Source organism: Aedes aegypti, chromosome 3, assembly GCF_002204515.2.
Source record: "Aedes aegypti strain LVP_AGWG chromosome 3, AaegL5.0 Primary Assembly, whole genome shotgun sequence".
Lineage (NCBI taxonomy): Eukaryota > Metazoa > Arthropoda > Insecta > Diptera > Culicidae > Aedes > Aedes aegypti.
The window spans coordinates 89,674,662-89,701,853 of record NC_035109.1 but is presented as its reverse complement, the minus strand read 5'-3'; the positions used below and the strand labels follow the sequence as shown (position 1 = coordinate 89,701,853).

The 27,192-nt window shown below is 37.1% G+C and overlaps 1 protein-coding gene across 3 annotated transcripts in view; it reads left to right on the top strand.

Moving 5' to 3' along the window:
• The window catches only part of LOC110677676, a 258,589-nt gene extending 249,049 nt beyond the window's left edge, over window positions 1–9,540 (top strand). Inside the window, exons 12-13 of one of the 3 annotated variants that reach the window (XM_021848674.1) lie at window positions 99–523; window positions 8,578–9,540. In XM_021848674.1, the coding sequence (XP_021704366.1) occupies window positions 99–523; window positions 8,578–8,611 (459 nt within the window). In that variant the 3' untranslated portion in view covers window positions 8,612–9,540. Of the gene's footprint in view, window positions 1–80; window positions 524–8,577 lie in introns of all 3 variants that reach the window. The other 2 variants (XM_021848673.1, XM_021848672.1) reach the window with 2 other exon arrangements.
• Window positions 9,541–27,192: the final 17,652 nt, after the last annotated feature.

Below are 27,192 nucleotides of genomic sequence, written 5' to 3'. Positions count from 1 at the left end.
ACACACGCTGCTGATTTTGAAAATACGCACGCTGCCTCACCTGGACCAAATCGGTTCAAATTGAATCTTGAAATATCTAGTTTACCTTGTTGCAGCAGGTAACGAGTACATCGATCAACGGGGGAATCCACGCCGAGCCAAAAGTGGGCAATCGAGATCGGGAGCGGACGCGGATAGAGGCTGCGGAAAGTGAGCGGGAATCGCTGCTGAACACCCAGCAGGAGAACACCCCGAAGCTGCTCAAGCACAAACAGCTGTACACCTGTATCAACGAGCAGCAGCACGTCTGCGGAAGTGGGAGTGGGAGTGGTGGAGCTACTTCCGGTGGCGGAAGTGGGGGAGGGGGAGGAGGCGGAGTTCCCGGATGTGGCGGGTGTGAATCCGATACCAACTCGAACTGTGCCCTGATAGTGGAGGATAATAATACTTCGCTGCTGTCTTCCACGGCCGGCGCGACCAAGACAATAAACGGCAACAACAACTACGAGCTGAGCGAGTTCGACAGTAAGGCGCCTACCTACAGGTGAGTTTGGAAGTTTTTCAGAAGAGTAAGGATGGTAAGCATATTTGCATGGCAAACTACAGCTATCCCCCGATGTAGGACGGTAATAGAGTAATGACTGTTTACATCGTTCTTTAGGTGAAGAATCTACACTGTACAATAGATTGTATTGCAAACTACTAAAATTTAATTTAGACTAAAAACAGAGTGATCGAATCAGAATTTTGTTACTTTTTTATTGTGTGCGAACAGGATATTGCAAACGACCGAGATAACCAACGCATGTTTACCCAAAATCTGCCGGAAACAATTCCCACGCGTAGTCGAACCAACATAAATGTGCAATGACCCGTAACGTAGACACACACACGGCCGCGGCTACAAATTGAGACCCATAAAGCGACATTAATTAGTTTCCTCGTCCGGTAAAATGTCAATTATTGTTTGCACACATTGATGTACACTACCGGCGTTCAGAGGGCGAACCCTAACAACCATTGTCATTGTGTCACAAGCACAAGCCTCGTCTCACTACCATCTCATACTGTTTCACGGTTCCGAAAACAACTGAATTAAACATACCTAGGTGCACACTTTACACGGAGTTGAACCCACTACGTATACTTCCGTGCAAAAGTTTGGGGTCACCACTTAAGATGCAAGATAACTTGGATGACTGTCTTATTGATTTCAAATGCTTCAGAGATTTGCACGCTAAAATTTTGCAAGAGCTCTTCAAAACATATAGGATTACGGTTCTAATGACGCATTGATTTGAAATTGAAGTCGAACCAAATCTGAGAATATGAGATACGATTTTTCAGTGTATGTATTTTTTGAAAAATGTCTCGACATCAAGTAAAAATTGTGTAAATGACATTTAAAATTGTTTTGGTGAAACAACCCATGAACTAAGATTACTTCATTGTCTTTTGAATGAGCTTTAAAGAGTTTCAATTAGGGCTCATTCATTTATTTCATAACGCTGAAAATGACCATTTTAGACACCCACCCACCCCTTCGTAACGCTTTTTGTATGAATATTGTTCAGATTTTGTATGGGCCGTAACACCGTGAGGACACCCACCCACCCCCTTCAGCGTTATGAAATTTGTGAATAAGCCCTTAGACGTATGACACAGATATAATGGCAAATCATTTAAATATGGTTTTCAGAGGGTGACCCCAAACTTTTGTACCAAAGTGTACATCGCAATAGGTCGCAATTGATGGAGCACGCGATGCGACCACCCGACTACGACCTAGAGTCATGTCACGTAGCTAGACAGGACCGCAACCAAATAGTTGTCAGTGTCCTTGGAACCACGTGGACAATCAAACAGTGTATTCCATGAATGGGCATTAATTTGTGGCACGTATTGTCTTTCCCACACTGGGGATAGCAATATGTAGCCCTCTGACTAATACAAAGAAGACCAGATAATATGCAGGTCGGTCATTGTTTTGAAAAACAATGTAAAATTTCTAAACTATGGCTATCGGTCCATTTAACTCACTAGGTGTGACTTGAAAAGCTTGCTCTTGACTGATTTGGCTTAGCGAGGTACCAGAACTTTTTTCTTAGTTTTTTATTAAAATAATTTCAAACATTACATTCATTCCTTATATCTAGGTGTTCTGTGTTAGACAACACTATCATCCTAATTTGGTAAAAAAAAATCAGAAGCCGTGGAAACTTTAATGCATCTCAATGTTCTATGAGCACCTTCAGAGTTATCAATTTTCGAGTAGAAGGGAAGTTCAGACGATCAAAACGTGATATTGATTTGATTGACATAAGAAATAAAAATTCTGAAAATAATATCAAAATGTTGTTCCTGGAACTTCTGAGCCATATCAAAAAATGATGTATGCAGATCTATTGAATAGCTCGCAGCTTTGGTTAGATCTTACAAAAGCTAAATATGATATGTCATTGTTATTCCAGAAGTTAATTTTATTTATCATTTCGAGATCTGTTATCTCTTATATCTATTCAATTAAAATAAAATTTTTCAATTATTAAGCTTTTTCCCCTGCTCGGGTTGTGAACTTACTTTATTAATAGTTAATTCTTGCAGTTGTATATCACGTTTAAAGCATGAAAGCACTCTATGCCTAAGTTTTCCGAGCATTTGTTTTTTAAGCACTACATTGTACATAGAACCAACCATTCTCAATTTACATGTTTCGGTAGCTCATTGCACTAAACTCCCGTGCAAAAGCTTGGGGTCATCACCTAAAAAAACCTACAATAGTGTTTTGTCCATAACTCTATGGACGCCTAATTGGAACTCATTTGAACGTAGCTTTTTTGAAAGGCAATGAGTTAATCTCACGTCGTAGGTATTTTACCAAACACTTTTTTTTTAATTTTGTCTACTAATTTTTTTACTTGACATTGTGACATTTTTCAAAACTTGCACTGAAAAGACATGGCTAATTTTCTTAGCATTGGATTAAACATAATTTTCAACCAGACAGTGGATAACGATTCTAGTTCCTCAGTCAAAGTAGTGGACTCAACTGCAGGGGCCAAAGTAGTATCCGATATTGATGGCTTCGTTGTATCCTGACAGCGGACCAAAACCGCTCCAATCAACGAAAGGCAGATTCATGCAGTCGTTACGGCAGGGGACCAAACAGGAAGCAAAAAGGGGCAAAAAGAGACCAAACAAACAAAAAGATATCAAACGAAAATGCCTGGTTCCCTAAAAATATTTGTAAGATTTATTTTCTCTAATTTATTCAGGAGTTAGCATAAAGTTTATTTATGAAATTGATCCGAATATTTTTTCAAATGTTTATTTAGTGATTCTTTTACGGACTTCCTAAGGGATTCCTCTAAATATTTTGCTAAGGATAGCATCATAAATTCAACCTGAAATTTTATAAGGTTCATCTCAGAAATTATTCCATCGGCTCCACCTCCATTCCTCGAAAGATTTTTTTTTCAGACATTTTTTAAACCCTCCAGGAGTTTATCCAGTTATCCACCCATAGATTTCTCTTCCGAGATATCTTTTTCGAACATCTTCATGTATTAAACTAGTAATTTTACAAGAGATGCCTCTAGGCATTTCTTAGGATTTCCTTTAATTTTTTGTTCTGCATTTATCAAACATTTCAACCATTATTTCCATTAAGAATACTCTTAGAAATTGCTCCCAAGATTCTTTCATGAAACCCTCCAAACCTTCTATGATATATTTCTCATGGAAGTTCTCAAAAAAGTAATTCAGCAATCCTTGAAAGTGTCTTCAGGCAATTTTTTAGAAATTATTTAGAAATGTGTGAGGTATTTCTAAAAGAAATCTTAAAGTATGCTCTGATCAAGCTTCTGTAGATATTCCTCATGAACTCCTTTAAGGATCTTCGAACCAGCTCTTGGACTCCTTCCTTGTTCAGATAATTATAGGAAAAAATATAAATCCAATAATTATAATTGAATATTATCCAGCAGGTTTTACTGAAGAAATTCCTTGAAAAATATAGGATGGAATGCGTGGAAAAAATTACGAAAGAATGATCGGAGGGGTAACTTGAAAAAATGCTGCTGTATGTGTTGGTGAGAAATTACACGAGAAATGTTTGGAAAAACCGCAGAAGAAATCCCTGGATGAAATGATGATGTGAAATGTCTGAAAGCACTACCGGGTGAAATACTACGCCATCATACCTCTGAAAAGATATTTTCAAAAAAATCAAATTCAATTCAAATTCCTAGAGATAATCCGGCGTTAATTCTGGGAAATTTATCAGTATGATCCCTGTAAAAGTACTAGCATAAGTAATGATGGAATGCACAAGGACCTTCTAGCGTTTATTCTGGAGGAATTTCTCCGATAAGTCAAAAAAAACCGCTGGAGGAATTTTCGGGAGAATTGGTGAAGGAATTAACCCACAAAAGCCCGGGACTAGACTTGCGTGCTTCAAATGACTCGTTCTCAGAAACTAGCCAACCGAATTATGTGACCACTGAATTATTCTAAAACTTTTCTTGCGACACATCAAACTTCATAATTTTGCATAACAAGTTCATTAGTAGCAATTTCAATGACTTCTGGCAAGATTTGACACCTACTGGCGTACTCCGGATGTGGTGCCCTCAGGCAAGTGGCCACATTCGACAAGAATCTGAACCCATATTTCTGACATCCCAGATTTAACTCATTAACAGACATTTCATTTCCATCTGTTGCTTTCAATGTAGTAACTACCTTCGAAATGAATCTGAAACCTTTCTTGCGACACAGCAAACTTCATTGTTCTGTACTTGTGGCGATATTGACAATCACCAAGAAACAAGCCGCTTTAGAATTGATTCTGAAACCATTACGGATAGCAGTTACTCTCATGGGAATGACTTTTGAAATTATTCTGAAGCTTTGCTTGCGACATAAAAATTCAGAAGTAATTGAATAGAACTTGTTTTGCCAAACAATGGTGTTTAGTGTGTCGCAAAGAAAGTTTCAGAATTTTTTCAAAAGCGTCCACTTCCCTGAAGTATGGAAGGTGGCCAAACTTGCCAGAAGTCATTGAAATGTCTGAACTGTTTGCGAAACCATGAAGTTTGGTGTGTATGGGTATCCTGGACCTATTGTGTGCCTTTTGAATGGTTATAATCAATCTGAAATTATGTGTGACAAGTTTTAGATAAGCCAGAAATTAAAAACAAAGAATATGTGTCACATAAGGGGCCATCCATAAACCACGTGGTCATTTATAAGGGGAGACGGTGGTCTGGCCAATAACCACGGTCCATACTAATTTCAAAATTTTTGTATGGACTATTGACCACAAGGAAGAAGAGAGAGGGTTCTGAAAATTCAGAAAAATGACCAAGTGGTTAATGAACAGCCCCTAATAGGCTTATAGAGGATAGAAGAATCGTTAATCCCTTGCAACGTTTCCAGGACTTCCAGAACCTGTTCTGGGGCCTCTTGTCGGCCAAAATGTGTCTATTTTGATAACATAAGTAAAGCTCAGAAAGATTTACCTCTGCAAAACTATGATCTTTAGTTGTTGTCATATTCAAATAATCAAGGTTACTTGAAATTAGGCCTACATCCGCCCTCCAGAAAATAGGGAGAGGGTCAAGGAATTATACCGTCTTTAGGCCCAGGCTTCCACTTGAAGTAGCTTCAAAAAGTTCGTGATTCAGTTGGCTAGTTTCTGAAAACGAGTCATTCGAGGCACGCAAGTCTTGTCACGGGCTTTTAAGGCTTAAAAAAGTAATTGTACAAGAACCTTTGAAATAGACAAAAAAAATCCTTCAGATAGCGTAATTTACGGCTTCGGCATCATTCGACTTTTGTCGGTAATAAAAACTAAAACGCCAAATTAATAGTAGGTTGCAGATCCACTTGGGCACTTCCATGGTTTACTTTGGCATGGGGGGTTTTTCTCGGTCGTATCGGCTGAAACTTTGCAAAAAGAAGCACTTCAACTCAACGCATATTGTGGCCAAATATGCGCTTCAAAGCTTTAAAAAAACTGCCGAAGTGAATCAAAAGTGCCACAAATACGATCCAACTCCCTATTTATCAATCAAAATACACTAATGAAAACAATCCTCGTTCTGTCAGCCTTCCCCTGACGAGATTATCAATTGAAATAAATACGCCTCGAAATGCAGCTGATTTGGAGTTGCCGAACAGATTTGACTGCAGTTCTAATGGGAGAGGCTGTCGACGATAGTCACAATAACATAAGATGTTCAAACCGTTGTAGAAACGTTCCTTCAAAGTTTTGAACAAGTCTGTCGATATGAATCAATAGAGGATTGAGCAGCGCAAAAATTTAAACAGACAGGCATGTAATTTGTGTACGTATGTTCGGGAAAATTACAAAGAAAGAGCGGCATCGGTTTAGACGGGCGAGAATACGAAAATACCCCTATCATCCATTAAACAATAAAGACTCGAATTGAAATAGTGACCAAGATTCTCAAAAGATACCTGCTACCAGTCGAGCAGTTTCAATGGCATATTCAAATTTAAAATATTTGTCTGTCACGAAAAATTCTCCTTCTTTGTTCTTCTTTCATCACGCTCAATTAACTGTTGACATTCACTGCTGAAATTGTTTAGATTTGTTTATATGGAGTTTCGAAGTTATGTCAGGCGTGCAACGATGTATGAAATTTTTGAAAACTCATCAAGATTTCACTTGAGAAATAACATGATAAACGTTTGTAAAAACTGCAGGAGTAATCCCTGGATCAAACGCTGGAAAAAAAGAAATATTTCTGAAAGATTCCATGAAGAATTTCTGGAAAAGACCTGGATACAGTTCTTAAGCCAAACCTCAAATTTTCAAGAGCACAAGACTTGAGAACCAAACAGTGCTCCGCATTGAAAATTGATTGGTTTTTAACGTGAACTGTTGTCAGATACCCTCGTCTTGTGCTCTTGAAAATTCGAAGTTTGGTTTCGTTTTATAATCACCTTAACACAATCCCTTTAAAAATTCCTGAGTGAAACTGAAGATGAATTCTTGAAGGAATCCATGTAAAAATGACTGAAAGAATAGACGAAGAAAGATTCCTGGAAGAATTCTTACGACCCTAAACTCCTGAACGAAATTCTTGAACTTTGAGATAAACCCACGTAGATTTTCGTAGAAAACTTCCTGCAGGAATCTTTGGAAGATCGCCTAACTCATGATTTTCAACCTTTTTCAGGCAGACCTCATACATCCACTTCCCGCCCATAGCAATATCTAAGTTGTTTTTACACCAACTCGGCTGAATTTCATCATACCGAATAGAAGATCCTAAAACAACACAACAAATTATCCCCATCGAATGTATAACAGCTGAGAAACTATGGTGGATGGGAAGTGGTCGCCATTTTGTTATCTCATCCGTCATTTTGAATAACTTCGTAGAAGACATGAACCAATATGCACCCTGGAATCCTATGATCCACACTGACAAACTGCGATCCACACTGAAATACAACAAACCATATTGGAATCCCAATATCCACAATAGTGTGAATAAACAATGAAGTATCACAATCCAGACTAGAATCCTGGGATTTACATTGAAACCGTAGGATCCAGACTGAAACATCAGGATCCACATTGTAATTTCAGGATCCACATTGGGTTTCCAGCATCCACACTGGAATCCTAAAATCCACTCTGGATACAAAAATCCCAGGATCCACACTGAAATCCCAGGACCCATACTAGAATCCTAGGATCCACACTGGAATCCGAGATTCCACACTGGAATACCAGCATCCTCATTGCAATCCCAAGATCCACACTGGAGACAAAGTCCTATCAAGCGTGAGTTATGAGAAATTGAGATTTTCACAACACTGCTTAGAATCCACACTCTAATATCAGTATCCGCACTGGAATCAAAGCAACCACACTGGAATCTCAGGGTCGATATTGAAACTGGAATCCCAGAATCCATACTGGAGTACCAGGATCAACAATCTCATAATCTTCACTTAAATTCTATGATCCATACTACAACTCCAGGATCCACACTGAAATACCAGGATATTCACTGGAGTTCCAGATTCTACACTAGAATCCTAGTATCAACATTGAAATCCCAGGTTTCACCCTGAAATCCTACGATCCATACTACATACAATACCAGGATCCACACTGACTTCCAGCATCCATTCGACAATCTTTCAGGAATCCCTGATTGGGAAACCACACTTGTTGTAAACGAGCGTGGTAATGCCGACAAAAGCTGCTGACAAAATATTTTATGCTCACACCTAGTGGAAGAAATCTGAATTGAAAAATTTGTCGTTATACTGCCATCAAGCTCCAGCCATTTTGTCAAAAAATTAACTGTAATCATAGAAGTAATTGATTTCAAAACAGCTCACTGGGCGTTCTACACGGTACCAATTACTAATCCACATAGGGGAATATCTGTAGTGACCAAGTATCTGTAATGGCGTAATGTTAATTCTTTTTTTATCTTTGCTGTGTTAACATGTTTACTTATCAAGTTGTAAAGAAATCTTCAAATTAAAAATAAACCAAAAACTTATGCATTATGTAAACTACACTAATTCGTCCAATTCCATCCACAGGCTCCTGAACGCTCCGACGGTAACTAGGATCTGACTACGGTATTATCTCGAGCAACTGTTTGGCGATCGCTGGCGGAAAGCGAGACCAAACGCCCGAGCAGGAGGACGTAACGCCGGGACGGGAGCCGGAGTTGGCGGTGGCGAGGATCTCCGGGGCCACACCTGTCAACAGCTGCAACAACAGCAAGAACAATACCAACAGTTGCCGCATCCTCTGCAGCTAATGCAGCAGGACAGTGCCAGCAGTAGGGAAGGTCGAAGGAACAGTGCGGTGCCTCGGTTACAGAGCATCACCGGGAGTAGTGTACTGAGCGGAAGTGGAGGCAGCAGCGGTGGAGTTCTGGACAGTGCTGGTCAAGAGGACGTTGAAGGAGAAGGTTGTGGGAGTACGACGGCAACGGCCGGCAGCAGTACCAGTAGTAACGAAGGTGTTGCCGGTGGTGGGAGGTCGAGTAGTTCAACCAGGCGCAAATCCCGGATAACGTACGATCGGGAGCAGGGCGTTCGCTACTACCGAGGTACCGCCACGACCGACAGTAACGATTGTGATTGTGAAGATATCTGAAGACGACCTGTGCGGCGCACGACACAGAACGACACGTAACGTGTGCACGTGCGTGCAAATGTGTGTGTGGGCGAGAGAGTGACTTAGAGAAAAAATCCAAAACGAATCAACTGTGAGAAAATCGAAGCTGTGAACGTTAAGTTTTGTGCAAAGATTTATGTTTCCAAACGTACGCACCAATTCATCCCGTTAAAATAAGTGATCATCATTACCATGTGTGGTCGGTGTCTCTCCGTGTTCCAGTACAACATCGATCGTCTTAAGTGACTCTTCACCCACTTAGCGGTTAAGAAGCGAGGGGAAAGGGTTCGAAATGGCGCCGGTTCTCCAACGTAGTAAGTAAGTTAAGTTCCCACATCGTCAGAGCCATTCAGTGATTGTAAAGAAGCATAGCAGTTTTACCATTTAGAAATTAAATGCCGAACAAAAGGATTCCTTCGCTTAGGTGGAGTCATGGATTCGGTGGAACTCTGTTCGCAACCTAAAAGCCATAGCGTAAGTATAGTTTTTCGTACTGGGAAGCTAAGTTTCGGGAGGTTAAATACGGGATTCGGTTTTTATATTAGAAAATGATAGTTATGTAGTCACGTAAGATAGAAGGGGAATGTTTCCACACTAGTGATCGAATAGGATGGCGAGATCGCTGAAGCATGTGAGTGAATCGATGGTGTGTTTGCTGCAAAGGATCTCAAAGCTCTGGTTTCGTTCGAACTTTTCCATACTGTAATAATCTTGGCTCTTGGATGGGTTTTGGGAGTTTACAGAATCAAATAACTTCGGAAAACATGCATTCGTCAGAATCTCGAAATTAAACCTTCGTTATATAACATAAGACTCCGATGATCCATGCTTCCATACTTGATAGCCTTCCAGTCAAACATTGTTTTGATACAAAAATAAAACAGTTCAATTGAATACCAAAAAAACCTTCTGGATCAGCGATTTATCGTCTCAGTTTTGTTGAACAAAACATAGAATTAATTTGTAAAAACTTGTACGTTGTGCTTCAGTTTGTGTATAAAAAAAAGTTCATGACATTTTTTTAAATGCTATGAAAAATGCTCAAGGGATACTCGAAAACTAGTGATAGATCCTGTCCTTTTAACTCTCTATATTTCTTATATGAGGAGTTTCAGTGCAATAGTCGACACGACGTTTTTTCTTTCAACCTTTTGCCCTTAAACTTCTTTACAGATACATGATCTCACATGCAGCGACCTATTTTATTTTTGTTCTTTATTCCTATGATCCTGATGTTTTCAGTTGAAAAAAAATAGTAAGGTCATGGACAGGTTTGGTAGAGAACAAATTAATTCGATTTAGAGTTGAAGGTCAAATGGTTACATCTTTGCAAGATGATAGAAACTACTGGAAAATGTTCATTAATTGCAACATAAAGTATATGATGTTTGATCGGAGTAACTTTAAGCACTGATATCTAGCAGTAATATCAGGCAATATTTAGACATTAAATATGTCCATTTTTTTAAATCTTGTCGTTAGACTCCACCAATTTTGAGATTTTAAACAAATTTATTTCAAATCTATTTTTTTTTTTGTTACCTTCTTGTATGGGAATTTTAGAATGAGTCAGCTAGTAATTCTATGTTACCATCATAAAACCACTTAATGTCAAATACATAAATCATCTTAACTGAAATAGACTGAAACTGACGTCAGATTGGTGCCTTCAAAACTTGTCGTTAGACTCCAACAAACGGATATCAAATAACTGGTATCACACTAGAGTCTCAATTTATGAACAACAAGCAAAAGAACCAGGCGGTATGAAACTTCTAAAACAAAGGCAAAAAATGTGAACAACATCAGGAGTTCGTAAACTAAATTATTTCGTAAATTGTTCTCTTGTTTCTATAGGTTGCTACACGATCGGAGCACAATTGTTTATATAATTTATTGATGTTGATGTTGGTATGCTGATAATTGGTTGTTTTTCAATACAACTAGTGGAAGAAATCCGAACAACTTAGTCTCTTCAACCTTCATACAAGCAAACGGAATGTTGTATTCACAGTTTTCACTCGTAGGGGGGCCCAGATAGCCGTAGCTATTCAGCATAACCATGCTGAGGGTCGTGGGTTCGAATCCCGCTGGTCGAGGATCTTTTCGTAAAGGAAATTTTCTCGATTCCCAAGGCATAGAGTATCTTCGTACATGCCACATGCAAAAATGGTCAATCGGCAAAGATAGCTCTCAGTTAATAACTCTGGAAGTGCTCATAAGAACACTAATCTGAGAAGCAGGCTTTGTCCCAGTTGGGACGTAACGCCAGAAAGAAGAAGAAGAAGTGGTCTTCACATTAATCTTCACAAAAGATTCTACAGAGGACTCCAGAACTATCTTGACAGCTGTCTTCATATAGATCTCCAATTCAATTATATCTTGAATCAGACTAATTTACTCAACAAATTGGTTTATTTCCCACAGAAGTTCCCACAAAAGTCTACTAAAGTATGCTCAGCAGCCTTCACAAACTCCACACAAGACTGCACAGAGGTGTCCATAGCTGTCTTCACAGATCTACACTTCAATTCCATCTAGATTGTCTGCAGGCAAGGGTCTCCCTAGCTGTCGTCCATATTGTCCTACTATCTTCACAGCTGGCTTCACAGAAATCCTATCTTGATTAGGTCTAGCTTAGTCAACTGTTTTCACAGATTTCTCTACATTGGTCTCCACACTGGTATCCATACATCAAGGAGACGGGATTCAACGCAAATCCGTAGTTAAGCCCAATTATTCAATTTTGGCTAAATTTTCTAAGTCTCCACTAGGTCGTTTGCCTTTAACTCATAAGAAAAATATACTCAATTTTGGGTTGATTTAACGCAGAATTGAGTTCGTTCAACCCAAGCATAAGAAAAATGCATTTACCCAAATTCAGCTTATTGGCCCCATTGGGTAGATGCAGCTCTCTCTATGTTTGACAACATTCGAGTGGAAGAAAGTTAATACCGAGATATTTTGTGTTGAATCGGTTTAATCGATATTCTTAATTTTGGGTAAAGTAAACTCAAAATTTAGGTGATTTTTTGTTTTCGTGTACAAACTTATTGTTGTAACGGAATATTGTATTGTGTTGTTATGATGTTCTAGGTCCTCCAATGATTTTATGCAATGTAGTCTTTATGAAGTTCAAACTTTACCCATGACATAACTACTTGCCTGTTGATTTATTTTTCAAATTACAAAGATCCAGTGTGCCTAATAAAAATGTGAGTGCTTCATAAAAACCTCCATAGAGGCCTCCTTAAAATTCTCCACATCGGCCTTCACTAAGATCTTTCTAGTGGTCTTCACAGACAACAAAAGTTTCCACCGAGAACTCCACAAAGGTCGCCACATCTTGAATCTATTACTTCTTGGAATCACCATGAACACAAAATGTAACTTATTTCGCACTTCGATCTAAAGACCCAATCTATATTCCAGGCTGGATCTTTAGATCAACTTAACTTAATCTGCTTAATAACCCAACTGAACTAAACCAGCTTAAATACATTAGAGCACAAGGCATACAGTGTTTCTCAAAAGTATAATTTAATCAACAGTGGCGCGGGAAGTGGGAAGGACAGGTAGAACATGAACTACACACAAAAAACTGGGTAGGACAGGTCGAAGGTAAGACAGTAGAAAAATAAATTATCATATGTCGTACTCATTCTTATGGAGAATGGAGGACATGATGAGGTTTTTCAAAGTTTCTCATGCCTAGTGAAGCGTGACATGCCGTTAGAATAACTAATGGAGCAATCCTCTATGACATTTCTGAATGAAACAATAAATGGTTTCTTAAAAATATCAGCGACCAACCCTGTGTATGTTCTGTAGACCATATCGGGTTAAACAGACTCTTCAAGAATTTCGTCTATGATTCCCCGATGAAAAGCTTCAGAAATTATCATAATGATTTCATTTAGATTACCTTCAATGTCTCATAGAGCGATTTTTCGTGAAATTCTTCTAGAGATTTCTCTGTCTCTCCAAGAAATTCTGCCAGCGATTAGAAGAATTTCTCCAGAATTTGCTCCAGAAAATTCATGAGGACTCCAAACCAACTGCCTTTCCTCAGGCATTATTTTGATTATTTTTCCAAAATTATCCTAGAATTTCCTTCAGATATTTTTTCACTGATCCTTCAACTGGATTCTCCAAGGAAATTCACAAAGGTTAATTCAAAAACTTTGGAAATGATTAGGGTTATTTTTTTTTTCAAGAAATTCTGCAAGAATTTCTCCACTTGTTCATGTGGGTTCCTTCAAAAATTTATTCACCTTTCCTCCCAGGGACCAAGGAATTCCTTGATGGGTTCTTCGAACGAATTTATTTCTTTTTTTTCCTGCATTGCATTCAATTATTCTCTCGTATTAAAAAATATTATCCTCGTAGTTTTTCAAATATTGCTTAAAATGTTTCTCAAAACATTCCCATGCAATCTTCGAGGGTAAACTTAATTTTTTATACCACTTAATACTAAAGTAGTTTTTCCAATATTCCTGCACAATTTCTTTCGAGATGCTGTCCAATTTTTTTCAAAAATTTCTTTAAGAAAATCCTGAGAAATACTATCCCGAGATTCAATTGATTTTTTATTTCGATTATCTCAGCCAATTATCTATTAAATCTTCTTAAACTGCCCCTAAAGTCCAGGAGTTGTTTCAGAGGTCTTTGTTAATTAAGGATGACTTTAAAACATATATAGGTTTTATGAGAAGTTGCTTGTGGATTTTCTTCAAAAATTAACGGATTTATTTTTCAGATTTTTTTTCTTGGCGTATTCCTAGAAATTCCTGAAAATAAAACTTTTAAGATTTACTTGAGGAAAGCTCATAGAATTAGTAGAGGAATTTCTGTTGAAATCTCAGAAGGAATCTCTGGAGCAATTGCTGAGATATCTTCAGATGAATTTCTAGTTAAAATCTTACATGAAATCTGAAAGACATATAGCACATAGCGAATCCCTAGAAACTCCTGGAGGCATTTCTGGAGAAGTTATTGATCGAATTTTAGATGACCAGGAATCTTGGAGACTTTCTTGAAAAATTTCTCAAAGAATTTTTATTTTCTGTGGTTTTTCTTGGCTCAATTCTTGAGGTATCCTGAGAAAAATTGTTGAAGAAATTCCCTACGAATATTCGTACAGAAATTCCTTGGGAAATAATAGCTAAATGTACTCCATTAGAAATTCCTGAACATACCTGAAATAATTTCTGATTAAATTCTTGGATCGTGAAAAAACACATACAGTAAATAATACGAGCAGTAATACTTGCCGTAATGTTACAAATAAATCTCAAAAAAAGAATCAAACTCTTATTTCCTGGCTCCTATCAGGTTTGGTTTTGTTTTCTTGCTTACTTTTCGGCCTTTTTTGATTCCTTTTAGGTACCTTTTCAGGAAACAGGTCTTTAATATCCTATTTTTAAATTACTCAGTCGCCTTGTAAGGACAGAAAGCTTAGTCTTGTGGTAACGACTGAAGTCCTTTGGATTTGCGTCCCTTAAATATAGTAAATTTCCATTTCCATATTAGGAATTCAAAGGGTTAACATTTTTCTTAGCTTCACTGTGCAAAAACTATTTGTCAAAGTTTGTCCTACCCATGGTTTTGAACGTGGACGCGCCTCTGATAATCAATGATTACACTTGTAGATCTGAAGACCTATACTTCCGAAAGTGTTTGGAAGACCTAACACTTCCGATCTATTCGATACATTACGGAAATTATTTCTCTGGGGCTTTCTGAGCATGTACTACATTCATAATTTTTCAATGGACAACAAATATTTTTCGTACGTTGGAAGATATATGTTCCAGAAAGATTTTGAATGACCAAAACTTCGCATGAATATGTTTTTTGTTTGCATCAAATTTGTCAAAAAATGTCGAGAAATTCCCAATTATGCTAGTAGAAATTAAAACGTATATTCCAAGAACTACTTCCTGCAAATCATCACTCTGTACTTTGAAAAGACCTTCAGAAATGTAGTATACTGTAACCTTAAGTTACGAACTAGATCGGGGGTTCGTAAATTAAATCAGTTCGTAAACGAGGTTCAGTGATAGTATCCCGACTAGCGAATTACAACTGAATTATTACAGAATTTGTTACTTAGATAGGACGTTTTTTTGTAACAAAATATGTTCTAATTTGGGCTGGCTAGTAGTTAAAATAACAAAAATTATAACAAAATTTCCTCTACATTAAACAAAAGTGCAACAAAATATATCATAACTTAAACAAAAATTTATCTCATTATGTTATAGAGTAAACAAAATTATAGCTCATTGTGTTATATTTCATAACTGACTTGTTGTGAAACATGAACATGAAACATGAAATAAAACTTTCAGGATCTTTGTAATAAATTGTGTTATAATTATGATTATAGTTCAAACAGGTTTAAAACAGCCTTTGTTATAACTGATTTTATTTCAATTGTGTTATAACTTCCTCAAGCAACTCAGAGGTCTTCTAACAAAAATAAGACAACATTTGTTATTCGTAACATATTTTGATATTATTGTGATACAATTTGGTTGTAACTGGTCGGGATTTTAGTAAATTTTGTTTCCTAAGAATAAAAAGCATGCTTATCATATTATTGACTTTTGTGATTCTTAGTTAGCCAAAATGAATGCAAGTCTTTCAATAATTCCTTGGAATTTAGGACTTGTTTTTTTTTTCGCCACAAACAATTGTTTCATCAAGGTCCCCGTTTTAACAACTTGATGAGAACAACAGGTGTTCTAGTTCATCCGAAAATTTCCTGAAATATAGGCATTGGGATCTACGACCATAAGTGATTTAAAGTTAGTTTTCAATACTCTAAAGCCAGTTTCAATACTCCAAAGATCCCCATCCATTAATGCAAGTAAACGGTGTATTGTATTAATCTGTACTCTTGGTCTCTAATGAATAAAGGTCTTAAGATCTACCAACGTAACCAATTGTCTATAGATAATTCGTTGATAATGCAAAGGTCCCTACATAGCACAAGTATACTAGTGCTTTAGCAATAGTTTTTATACAACTAGGGTTGTCATGTCTATTACGAATTAAACCATCCGAAAAAACCTTTGGATCTGCATCGTAAACAGTTGTATATTGATGATATTTAGCTATGGTTTAAAATTTTAACTATTCATGTAAGTAAACGGAGGATTGTATTGATTTGTAAGGGCATTTCTGTTTTTTTTTTTTGATTTCTTTATTAGTATTATTCTACACATTACATTCATTATTTCTTATATCTAGGTGTTCTGTGTTATTAGACAAAACTATCATCCTAATTTGGTAAAACAAATCTAAGATTTTATTAACATTTTGTTAACAACATATTACATTTCATTTGCCGTAGCAGTTCAGATTTTTTACAGGTGAGTTGATTTCACCTGCTTATAAGAGAAAAAAACGCTTTGAATATACTTAACCTAGCTTTACCTAAACATATAACGCATTAATCGTGGCAATAGAAGATTGTAACGATTTTTGCCTGAAATTATTGATTATTTTATTTGACATTTGTTCCAATGTTTCAACATTGGATATTCTATGTAACTCATTGGTACTATACCAGGGAGGAAGCCTCAAAATCATTTTCAAAATTTTATTTTGAATTCTCTGCAGAGCTTTCTTCCTGGTATTACAACAGCTAGTCCATATTGGTACAGCATACAACATGGCTGGCCTGAAAATTTGTTTGAATATCAAAAGCTTGTTCTTAAGACAAAGTTTTGATTTTCTATTAATAAGGGGATAGAGACATTTTACATATTTGTTACATTTGGCTTGAATGCCCTCAATGTGATTTTTGAAAGTTAAATTCTTATCTAGCATGAGCCCTAGATACTTAACTTCATCTGACCAATTTATTGGAACCCCTCTCATCGTGACAACATGTCTACTTGAAGGTTTCAAATAAAGAGCTTTTGGTTTATGTGGGAATATTATTAGTTGAGTTTTGGAAGCATTAGGAGAAATCTTCCATTTTTGCAAGTATGAAGAAAAAATATCTAAACTTTTTTGCAATCGACTACAGATGACACGCAGGCTTCGTCCTTTGGCGGAAAGGCCTGTGTCATCCGCAAACAAAGATTTTTGACATCCCTGAGGTAACTCAGGTAAGTCAGATGTGAAAATATTATATAATATTGGTTCCAAAATGCTGCCTTGGGGAACACCAGCTCTTACAGGAAGTCTTTCAGATCTGGAGTTCTGATAATTAACCTGAAGTGTACGATTTGACAGATAACTTTGAATTATTCTAACAATGTATGTTGGAAAATTAAAGTTTTTTTAATTTTACAATCAAACCTTCATGCCAAACACTGTCGAATGCTTTTTCTATGTCTAGAAGAGCAAGACCAGTAGAGTAGCCTTCAGATTTGTTGGAACGGATCAAATTTGTTACACGTAAAAGTTGATGAGTGGTCGAATGTCCATGGTGGAATCCGAACTGTTCATTGGCAAAAATTGAATTTTCGTTGATGTGGGCCATCATTCTGTCCAAAATAACCTTTTCAAAAAGTTTACTGATGGAGGAAAGCAAACTGATTGGACGATAGCTAGAAGCTTCTGCAGGATTTTTGTCTGGTTTTAAAATTGGAACAACCTTAGCATTTTTCCATTTTTCAGGGCATTTTTGGTTCTCCGAGGACTCCATGTGATATAGACGAGTATAGGCTTCAGGATATACATGCGTAAGCAGTTGTATATTGATGGTATTTATTTATGGCACTCAATCTGAACTCTTCATATGAGTAAACGCAGTAATGTATTGATTTGTATTGATGTTCTTGGTTCTCTTAGGACTCCTTGTATTACAGACCTTAGCTTCTACTTAGCTAGTAGATCTCGTAGATCTTAGCAGCTATGTTTCCGAAAGATCTTGGATGGTTTAGAAATTTTGGTGTATTTATCAAAATTAGCAATAACATTCATCAATGTTTTTTGAGCATGTATTGGATTCGAAATTCTTCAATGGATTTCAAATTGCGCTCATAGATTCTAAGAACTATATTTCAGAAAGTTCTTTAATGACCCAAATTGTCCACGAACATTTTCGGCTACAAATTATTCCTAGCTTGCATAACTTTATTACTTCACTGACGACCTATGAGCATGCACTGTAGTAATAAAAAACCCACATGTCAATTATTGTGTATGAAGATCTAAGAACCTATATTCCAGGAAGTACCTGAATGGCTAATAACAGGCTAATAACACCGTTCGATTAGAACAATACAACAACACAATCGAAGGAAAATTATGCCTTGAACTTCTTTGCATTTGCAAAGATTTTCAATGTTTCATGGATCGCGCTTGTAGATATGAAGACAATATTCCGGAGTATGCCGGAGTTTAGGGTATGACCTAGCTAAACATGTGTGAACTACATTACAAAGCAAAAATTCAAATTGTAAATTTGATCGAAGATTATCATTCCAATTAATTATATTCTATAGGATCCTCTTAACTCAATTTACGAAGTTCGTAAAACGATATTTCTGTGTAATTCATTGGTCGGGGAAAGCACCCGTTGAACTCATCAATTCATCCAGCTTAATAATATGAATCTACTGGGTATGTACTGTTTATCAAACAATCAGTTATTATGGAGGTTGATCTAACCTTCAAGAAGTTCTTGGATGACTTAAAACTTCCGTTGTGATCATCAAAACTCACAGTTTAATCCTTCAAACATTTCTGAGCATGCACCGAATTCGATACTCTTCAATATGTTACAAATTATGCTCGTAGATTTTAAGACCTTTATGTCAGAAAATTCTTGGATGACCCATATCGTCCATAATTTATTTTTTCAACTCTGTTTAGATTTAGCTTTTATGAAATTTATTTAGTTGAATTACTAAGAGCATGTACTACATCAAATAGTGGAAATCGATATCACCAGATTTTGTTTTCCACTATTTTATGTCCCCTTCGACCTAGATGTCAATCTCCAAGTGAGGTTACAAATTCCCATTAATTCCACAAATAGCAGTAACCATTCGCATCACCCGTGCCAGTAGCTCTGATTTCCGCGCGCTTTCCCTCTTTAAGCTGGAAGTAATTCACCTTCATTAAACATTCATTCCGAAAACAACCTTCAGTCGGCTTCCAGGTATCCTCTATCTGGCAGTAGTACGACCATATTAACTCTTATTCTTTGTCGAGCCGCTTCCACCCCGTTCCAAGAAGGTTCTTGAGCAAAACAAATCAAGCCTCGCCGCCATTCCCGAACAGCACTACAGCTGTGTGTCCCCAATCAAATATTTAAATGCTACGATTGCAACGATGATTCTGCCCCATATACGCCTTCTCGATGAAGATAAAGTTCGAACGAAAACAGCTGCTAGAGATCACAGTCAAAGCATCTGCAGAGCCCAAGACCCGTAAGCAACCATCCTTCCAATCTTTCCGAGTCCTTCCAAGAAGACCCCCCTACTCGTCGAGCCCTTTATCACACAATTAGAAGGTGTGCCTCGAGAACCCACACACCAACACGCATTCACATACACGCACACATACTCGTATACATACAATCGACCACACCTAATTGTCTGGTATATGACGATGCGGAGTGTTTTCTTAATCCGGAGTGAAATTTACCGGAAGTGATTGGGGTTTTGTGTGCTTTCCGGGGGACCGCGGGATAAAACACAAATACAAATGCCTCGAACGAAAAATGACCATTACATTATTATAACCCTTGAAATAGGAGGCCAACGACATGTACGACGTCTCGATGGTTAACCAAACACAATATCCGTGCGAAATGGAAGTTGAAGTGCTTTCTCGGAAGAAAGTTTTTCATCTTCCGGATTCGAAATAGTTAAGCTTTCACTCACATACGAAGCGATATTAGCCATCCGCGAGGAACATCATTTAGGTTAATTCTAGAGAAAAAAAACCTTACGAGATTAGGAGAACAAGAAGATACGCTTTAATAAACAACAAATAAGTAAACGATACGAAGAAGAAAACGAACCAGAAAATGCGAGAAGCAAACAAAAAACTGAAAACTAGTAAAAAACTATAGGGTAAGTCGTTTATAAGGAGTAATGTAAAAAAACAGTAGCAGTTAGAAACTAATCGGTCAGAAAAGTTTATTCATAGAACAAATTTGATAGATTTCCGGTTTTCCAATTCATTTTTTTGTTAGAAAGTAAACGGAGAAAGCAGGAGTGAACGAGCAATAGCGGTACGGAGTAGTGAGTGCGAATGGCGTGATTGTAGAGAGAAAAAAAATCAATCCAAACTGCATTTTACGTTTACTACGCAACAGTTATAATAGACGACAATAAAATGCCACAATGAAAAAAAGAAGACGAAAGACCCTTCGGGAATATTTAGTTCGATTCTAGTTAGTTCTATGATTTCATTGAGTTAGTAACTTAGTCGACTCGAAACACTGTTCACAGGTTTGTTGTTAAGTTTTTTTTTACGTCCAGCACAATGACATGTTGATGAAATAAATTTATGATTTCCAGTTTGGTTGTTATCACTTCAATGGCAATGCTTTAATTTATTTATCTGCTTCATTTGAAGGTGTTGTGGAGCATCCGAACAATCCGAATCCGAATTATCAACTTACAAAACTTAACTTGTTTAGGATAAACGACGTTTGCACTGTGTATTCAATTTTGGAAGCTTACCTTAAGAATTCAATAACATTCTTCAATCAACTAAAACCTTCAAAAGTATCGCATTCACCTTTTTTGTTGGTAAGTAACTACACTCCCGGATAAAAGGTTGTGTTCATCCCATAAATATTCATTCTTTTGTTATGTTTGTTTCTCCTTTTCAACTCATTTTTTGTAGAAATACTGTTCTGGAATAATGATAACAAATGCGCGGTGCTTCCCAAACCGTTATTATCAGAATAAAAATCTTCATAAAATGTCATAATAATATAAAATTGGCTCCGTAATGCTTTACATGCTTTAAAATTGAGTGGTTCTTACAGTTATGCCTGAAAAGGTTGTAACCCTGAGCAGTTCTCGCAGAAACCAGGCCGCCATCGACACCCATTGTTAGAATAGAATTCCAATTTTATTTCACTGATCGCTAGTTTTCGATAAAACTTAAGAGTGGTCCTTTCGGTTTTCTCAAATTGGTGGACCCCTCATACGCCAGCTAGCTAAACAGTTTGCGAAAATACCCGTTTTTTGATAAATCTTGGGTATTTTTTACGTAATATGTCTCATATTTCCTTTGGAACACATAGCACACTTAGTGGCATCGTAGCTTTCATTTGAAGTTAAAAAAAATGTTGGCTATGAAGGTGAAAAATTAATTCTACCACTTAAAATCAAGATGGCGTCATAATCCAAAATGGCCGTCATATTTTATAACTCAAAATAATACTCTTATTCTTCACTCGACTCGAATAACACACCAACGATTGAAAACTTGTTTCTTTGTTGTACAAAAAATAATGTTTGCATTGATTGCAATCGCCATATACGTCAAAATCGTAGAACATTATTTAGAAAATCGTTCATTTCATAGGGTAAATACCATTGCTCACCTAGTTTTTGTAGCCTATCTTACGCAATTTTTTCTCAGCTTTCTGATGGTGATCTCAGAATGGTGAAAAACGATTTTTCTAACAAAACTCTAGATGGCGGCAAAATTCAAGAGGGCCGCCAACATTTTTTTTTTAACTTCAAATGAAAGCCATATTCTTTCTCTATACGATGCCACTAAGTTTGCTATGTGTTCCAAGAGAAATATAAGATAAATCACGTGAAAAAATACCCAAGATTTATCAAAATATGGGCTTTTTCGCAAACTGTTTAGCTAGCTGACATACGAGGGGTCCACCAATTTGAGAAAACCGAAAGGACCACCCTTAAGTTTTATCGAAAACTAGCGATCAGTGACATAAAATTCGAGTTCTAACGATGGGTGCCGATGACGGCCTGGTTTCAGCGAGAATTGCTCCTCTAGATTTGGTTTATATTGTGCTTCAAAACACATCCAAAAGATCGCTAGACAAACCAACTTGGGACCAATGTTTGATGGTATTTTTCTTCTGAAAATCGCGATAAACGAGAAACCGTTACAATAGGTATCACTGATTTCTTTTGCAATTTTAGACTTACAACTTCGAAAGGACGCAACATCAAAACGGGCCCAACGATTTTGTTTGATATTGCTCAAACATGCAGCTAAGCCATAGAAAACGACTGGCAAGCTCACAACTAGGGTTGTCATGTCTATTACGGCTTAAACCAGCCGACAGTGTTATGAAAATAACCTAAAATTCGTAGACACAAAAGTCAATTTGGACAAATTGAGATGTAAAATTGTGAAAAAATGGAATCGTTCTGTTGGGCTTCGATCCGACGACTGCCAATACACTAGACTGGGCGCGTTAACCAACTACGCCATAGAACGGGTAACGATTCCGGTGAGCTCAGATTTTATAGAAAAAAAATCTGAAAAGAACAGTCTGTGGAGCACCGTGAAATATCAACAGTAGAATTTCCATCTCTATTTCCATTCTTATTTGTGAAATTATTGTATTCTCGCTTCAGCAAAATTGTATTTAGAAGCAGGATTCTATGCACTTTATTAGAGTTTGAACATCCCTTGAAACTATTTTTCATATAAACTTAGCTTGAAGCTGAAGTTTTGAAGTGCGTAATGAGAAAGTCACTTCACTTGATAACACTAAATTTCCAACGAACTTCAACGAAAGTTGTAGGTCAAATTGATCAAATAAAATCTCCCTGGATTCTCACAAAATTCTGGGCGTTAACTTTACACAATTCTGGAAAAAAAAATCTAACAATACCCTGGGCAGGAAACTAGTTAGAAGATTTTCCGAGTAATCTTTGGCATGGTTCTTATAAAATCATTGACACGAATTTCATGGAAAACTTGTGCAAGATTCTCATGTGTGTTGGGTAGGATTCTTACAGAATCTTTTGCAGTATCCTCGATAAAATAAACACGGGTAGGGCATTCACATATACTAGGTGAGATTTTGTTGAAATCATGAGTAGGATTCAAATAAAATACTAGAATTACACATACTCCAAGACAACAATTACGAAACAAATTTTAAGCATTATTCCGACACAATACTATGAAGATTTTTCACAAAATCCTGCGCATAGTTCTCATTTAATATTAGGCAAAATCATGGGCAGCTTACTCGAAAAACTCAGGACCTGTTTTTTAGAATCCTGGAACAAGTTGGATTCTGAAAAAATGTGAAAAGTTGTTCTATAAAAACTTTAATTTCATTCTTATAAAAATCACGGCAAGATGCTTAATGAAACTCGATTAAGATGTTAAACTATAAGTATCTGTTTCAAATAAAAAAAAAACTGTTGTATTGGCTGATTTTTTCGATACTATTAAAAATATTATTTATGGTCTACAAAAGGTTTGTCCCGTAACCATATTTCGTTGCTATGATTTGGCCCGTGGTTAAAAAAGTTTGGGCAGGCATGATCTACAATCATTCCTCCCTGTCTTCCTTCGAACTATGTAATAAGCTTGGCGTACAAGACTGGATTTTACAGATTTGGATTATTCAAAAGGAATGAGTGCAATTTTCAAAGCAGTACTCTAGCAACAAATTTGATTTCAATGCGGTTTTTTAGATCAACACCGCATTTTGCTATAAAACCATGATTGTTAACATGAGTTGCCATCTGGGTAGTATTCGAAACATTTTTTATGGATAAATTTCGACAACAATTCTGTAGAAACTCATGGAAAGATTTCTGTACGAAATACTGTTGGAAGGTTTCCGTCAAAACGCTAGGAAAAATATCGGTGAAATTCCCCAAGAATCCAAAAAAACAAATCGGAAAAAATACAGAAATATTTTATGGATATTAAAGCAATTGATGTTAGAATTGTAAAAGCAATGGAATATCTATAAAATGAGTCCCTTAAGCATTTCCTGACGGTATAGCTGTTATCTCACAGCAATTTACCAAATTATTTCTGTTGAAATGAATCAATTGATCTGGTACCAGATAAACTCATGTGTTACAAAGTTATAGCCAATCGGATTCAATGCAACTGAGAAAATGAGGTAGGATTCTAGTGGGCGGTATCATTCTGTCGAACAATTTATGTGTCTCTAGTAAGTGTGGAGTAAAAATAATAGTGAATTTCATACCACTCTCAGAATTGTTCCACCACGGCAACAACTTTAAACTACAGGTCGCCAAAGTTGCATAGAATACTGTTTTTACAAATAAAACATTTATTTCATGATTTATCGAGCTTTTAGTGATCAAATGCACCAAGCATGCGAAATAGAACTAAAACTTTCATGTAGGATATAGTAAGGTTTGAATTGCACAATTAAGTTTCGATAAAATCGAATGTTTTCGACATGCATTCTCCATACAAAATTATTCGTTTCTCTGAAATGACAAGATATAATACTTCTCAAAACAAACAATTGTGGGCTTCGTGGCCTTGCGGTTAGCGGCGTCAGTCGACTACGCGTATTGTGTCACGAGATGTGGGTTCGATTCCCGCTCCAGTCGGTGGAAACTTTTCGTCAAACGAAAAATTCATCACTGGGCCACTGGGTGTTTCGTGTTGTCCGTTGCCTAATGTTCGTGAATGTTCAGTCTGTGCAGCCTTTGGCTGAAGACGGTGTAAATTGTCTTTTTTAATATAAAATAACTGTTGAGAATCGAAACTATGACGAACTTTGTTGATTAGTATTCTATAACGCATAAAGTTCGAATCAAGTGATACTTAAGCAAATACATCATCATGCAAGCTGGTAAACTTGCAAGCAAGTTGATGGAAATCGTTAGAAATGCATTTTTCACCGCTAATATCTCAAAAACTAAACGTGGTGTTATATATTTAAAAACGGAAATGCATTTAGCAACCCTAAATTAAATTAATAGCAGCACTTGAAACAAACAAATATGTTACGCAATGTAATCTTATATATCTTATCAATTGGTCTAAATACATAATATTGAGACATGATTCTTTGTTCCAAACGAAATTAATCAGACAAAACTTTGAACAGAGTCAAAAAGCCGTACGCTAATGTCGGTAAAAACATCAACGGATTTCCTCAAAACAAAAGGTCCCCACATCTCTCAGGTAATCCTCCGACCTAGCCATTAAAATTCGTCGCTCCAAATTACATCGTCATTCAATCCCAGCAGCTTTTCGCTACTTTTTTCATCCGCCCACTAATTGGCACCAGATTGGACGTAAATGGGATAATTTGTACCCGACATTCGCGCAAGTTGCCTGCCAGGCTACGCTAGAGTGAACCGAAAAGCTTCGTTTCAATTTATGCTCCGCACCGCGCAAAGGAGCATAACGGGATGGGTTCATTCTTTTTGTCCTCTTCACTAGAGGGAACACTAGCGGAAAATGAATGCATTTGCTTGGTGGGTGGCACTACCTGTGACTGGTTTGGATTCTCCCAGTCTCATTTTGGTCAATTTTGTATGGAGGGCGGAGTGTAGAAGGCGACGCTTGCATAATTGTGGCAATTATCTGCAGCCGACCGGAAATGGAAACAGTGTTTCCAGTGATCACAAGACACGTACAAAAACTGCAGATTACTGCTTACTTGAAGGGATTTTTTTGGGTTTACTGAATATTGAATGGATTAAGTTCAGTATTATTTTAACTCCTCAATTGCAGGGCTGGTAATGACTAATTGTCTTAAAAATAGGATCTTTAGAAGCCTTTTGCCTGAAAAACAGAAAACAAAAATTGACAAACCATGAACCAAAATAAGACCATCAGGAACCAATAAAACAGGTAGAACAAATCAGGAACTAATAAAAAAAAATAGAAACAGTAACTAGGAGATAATAGTTTGATTCCAGGGTACAATGTGACAAGTTATTTCACGGCTAACGTTATTATCATTTTTTCTAAGTGAGCCCTGTCCCATTCGGTTTCATCTACTAGCATGTACTTTGTCTTGGACGCATTCATCCAACTTTTGCTGCCTTTTCAAATGTTCGGCAGACATGGTCGATGTCATTCGCGAAGCAAACAAAGTGACTGGATCTTGTGAAAGTCGTACCCCTGTCGATGGTGTAGTCACTGGGAAAATTTCCAGAATAATATGATGGGAATTACTAGAAGTGGTAGAGGCTTTAGAGTGTTTAAGAATTTCCTGGAGATAATTCTAAAGAAATTCCTCAAAGTATTTCTGGAAGAATGGGATCCCTTAAGTATTCAAAAATATAGCTCTGGAGGAATCACTAGAGGGATTCCTAAAGCTTTTCATCGAAGAATCTGAGAAGAAATGCCAGTGGAACAGTCGCGTAATAGTTTCTGAAAGATTATCTGGAAACTCTAGAATTTTGCATCAAGATTAGCTTCTAGCAGAGTAACGAAAAAGTCTCCTTTAGAGACCATTTTAAGAGTTAAATGAGTCTTTGGGCACATTCCATTAGAAATAAAGACGTACATCGATGACCAAGTCACTAAAAAGACCCGCTTCCAGCCCTGCAGTTGATATAAAGTGTATGAGTTTTGGAATGTTGTTATTACGGTCTGCTAGCCGTTTCGGACTAAGGCTTCTGCAAAACTGTGAAATAACATTGAAACAATGCTTGACCACCATCTCCTTGAAATGCCGACGACAAGTGAGGATCCTCATTTCTATGTAACGATAATAGAGGAATGCTCGCCTGAAACAATCCTCTGTCTCAGACGTAGTATAAATTTGCATAAAGTTCACAACAAATGGGCTGCCCAGGCACACCAATTCTGTGTAACAACTTGGCATCTCAGTACTCCGTCTCCCCAATTCCTATCCTCTCGAACACTTTCCACGAAAAAGAAACCATTACTGTTTTGCCTTTGCAATAACACAAACGAACGGAAAAACCTTCCTAGCAGGAATCTTTTTATTCGCTTTTCACCGCGCCTCATTTTACCATGCTTTTCTTCATCTACACAACAAAACCGGTCGGTTTTCCCCGTGCTGCCCCAAAGCGGTGCACAGTGAGCAAAAGAAAAATTTGGCCAACACTTGTTTTATCGCCCTTATC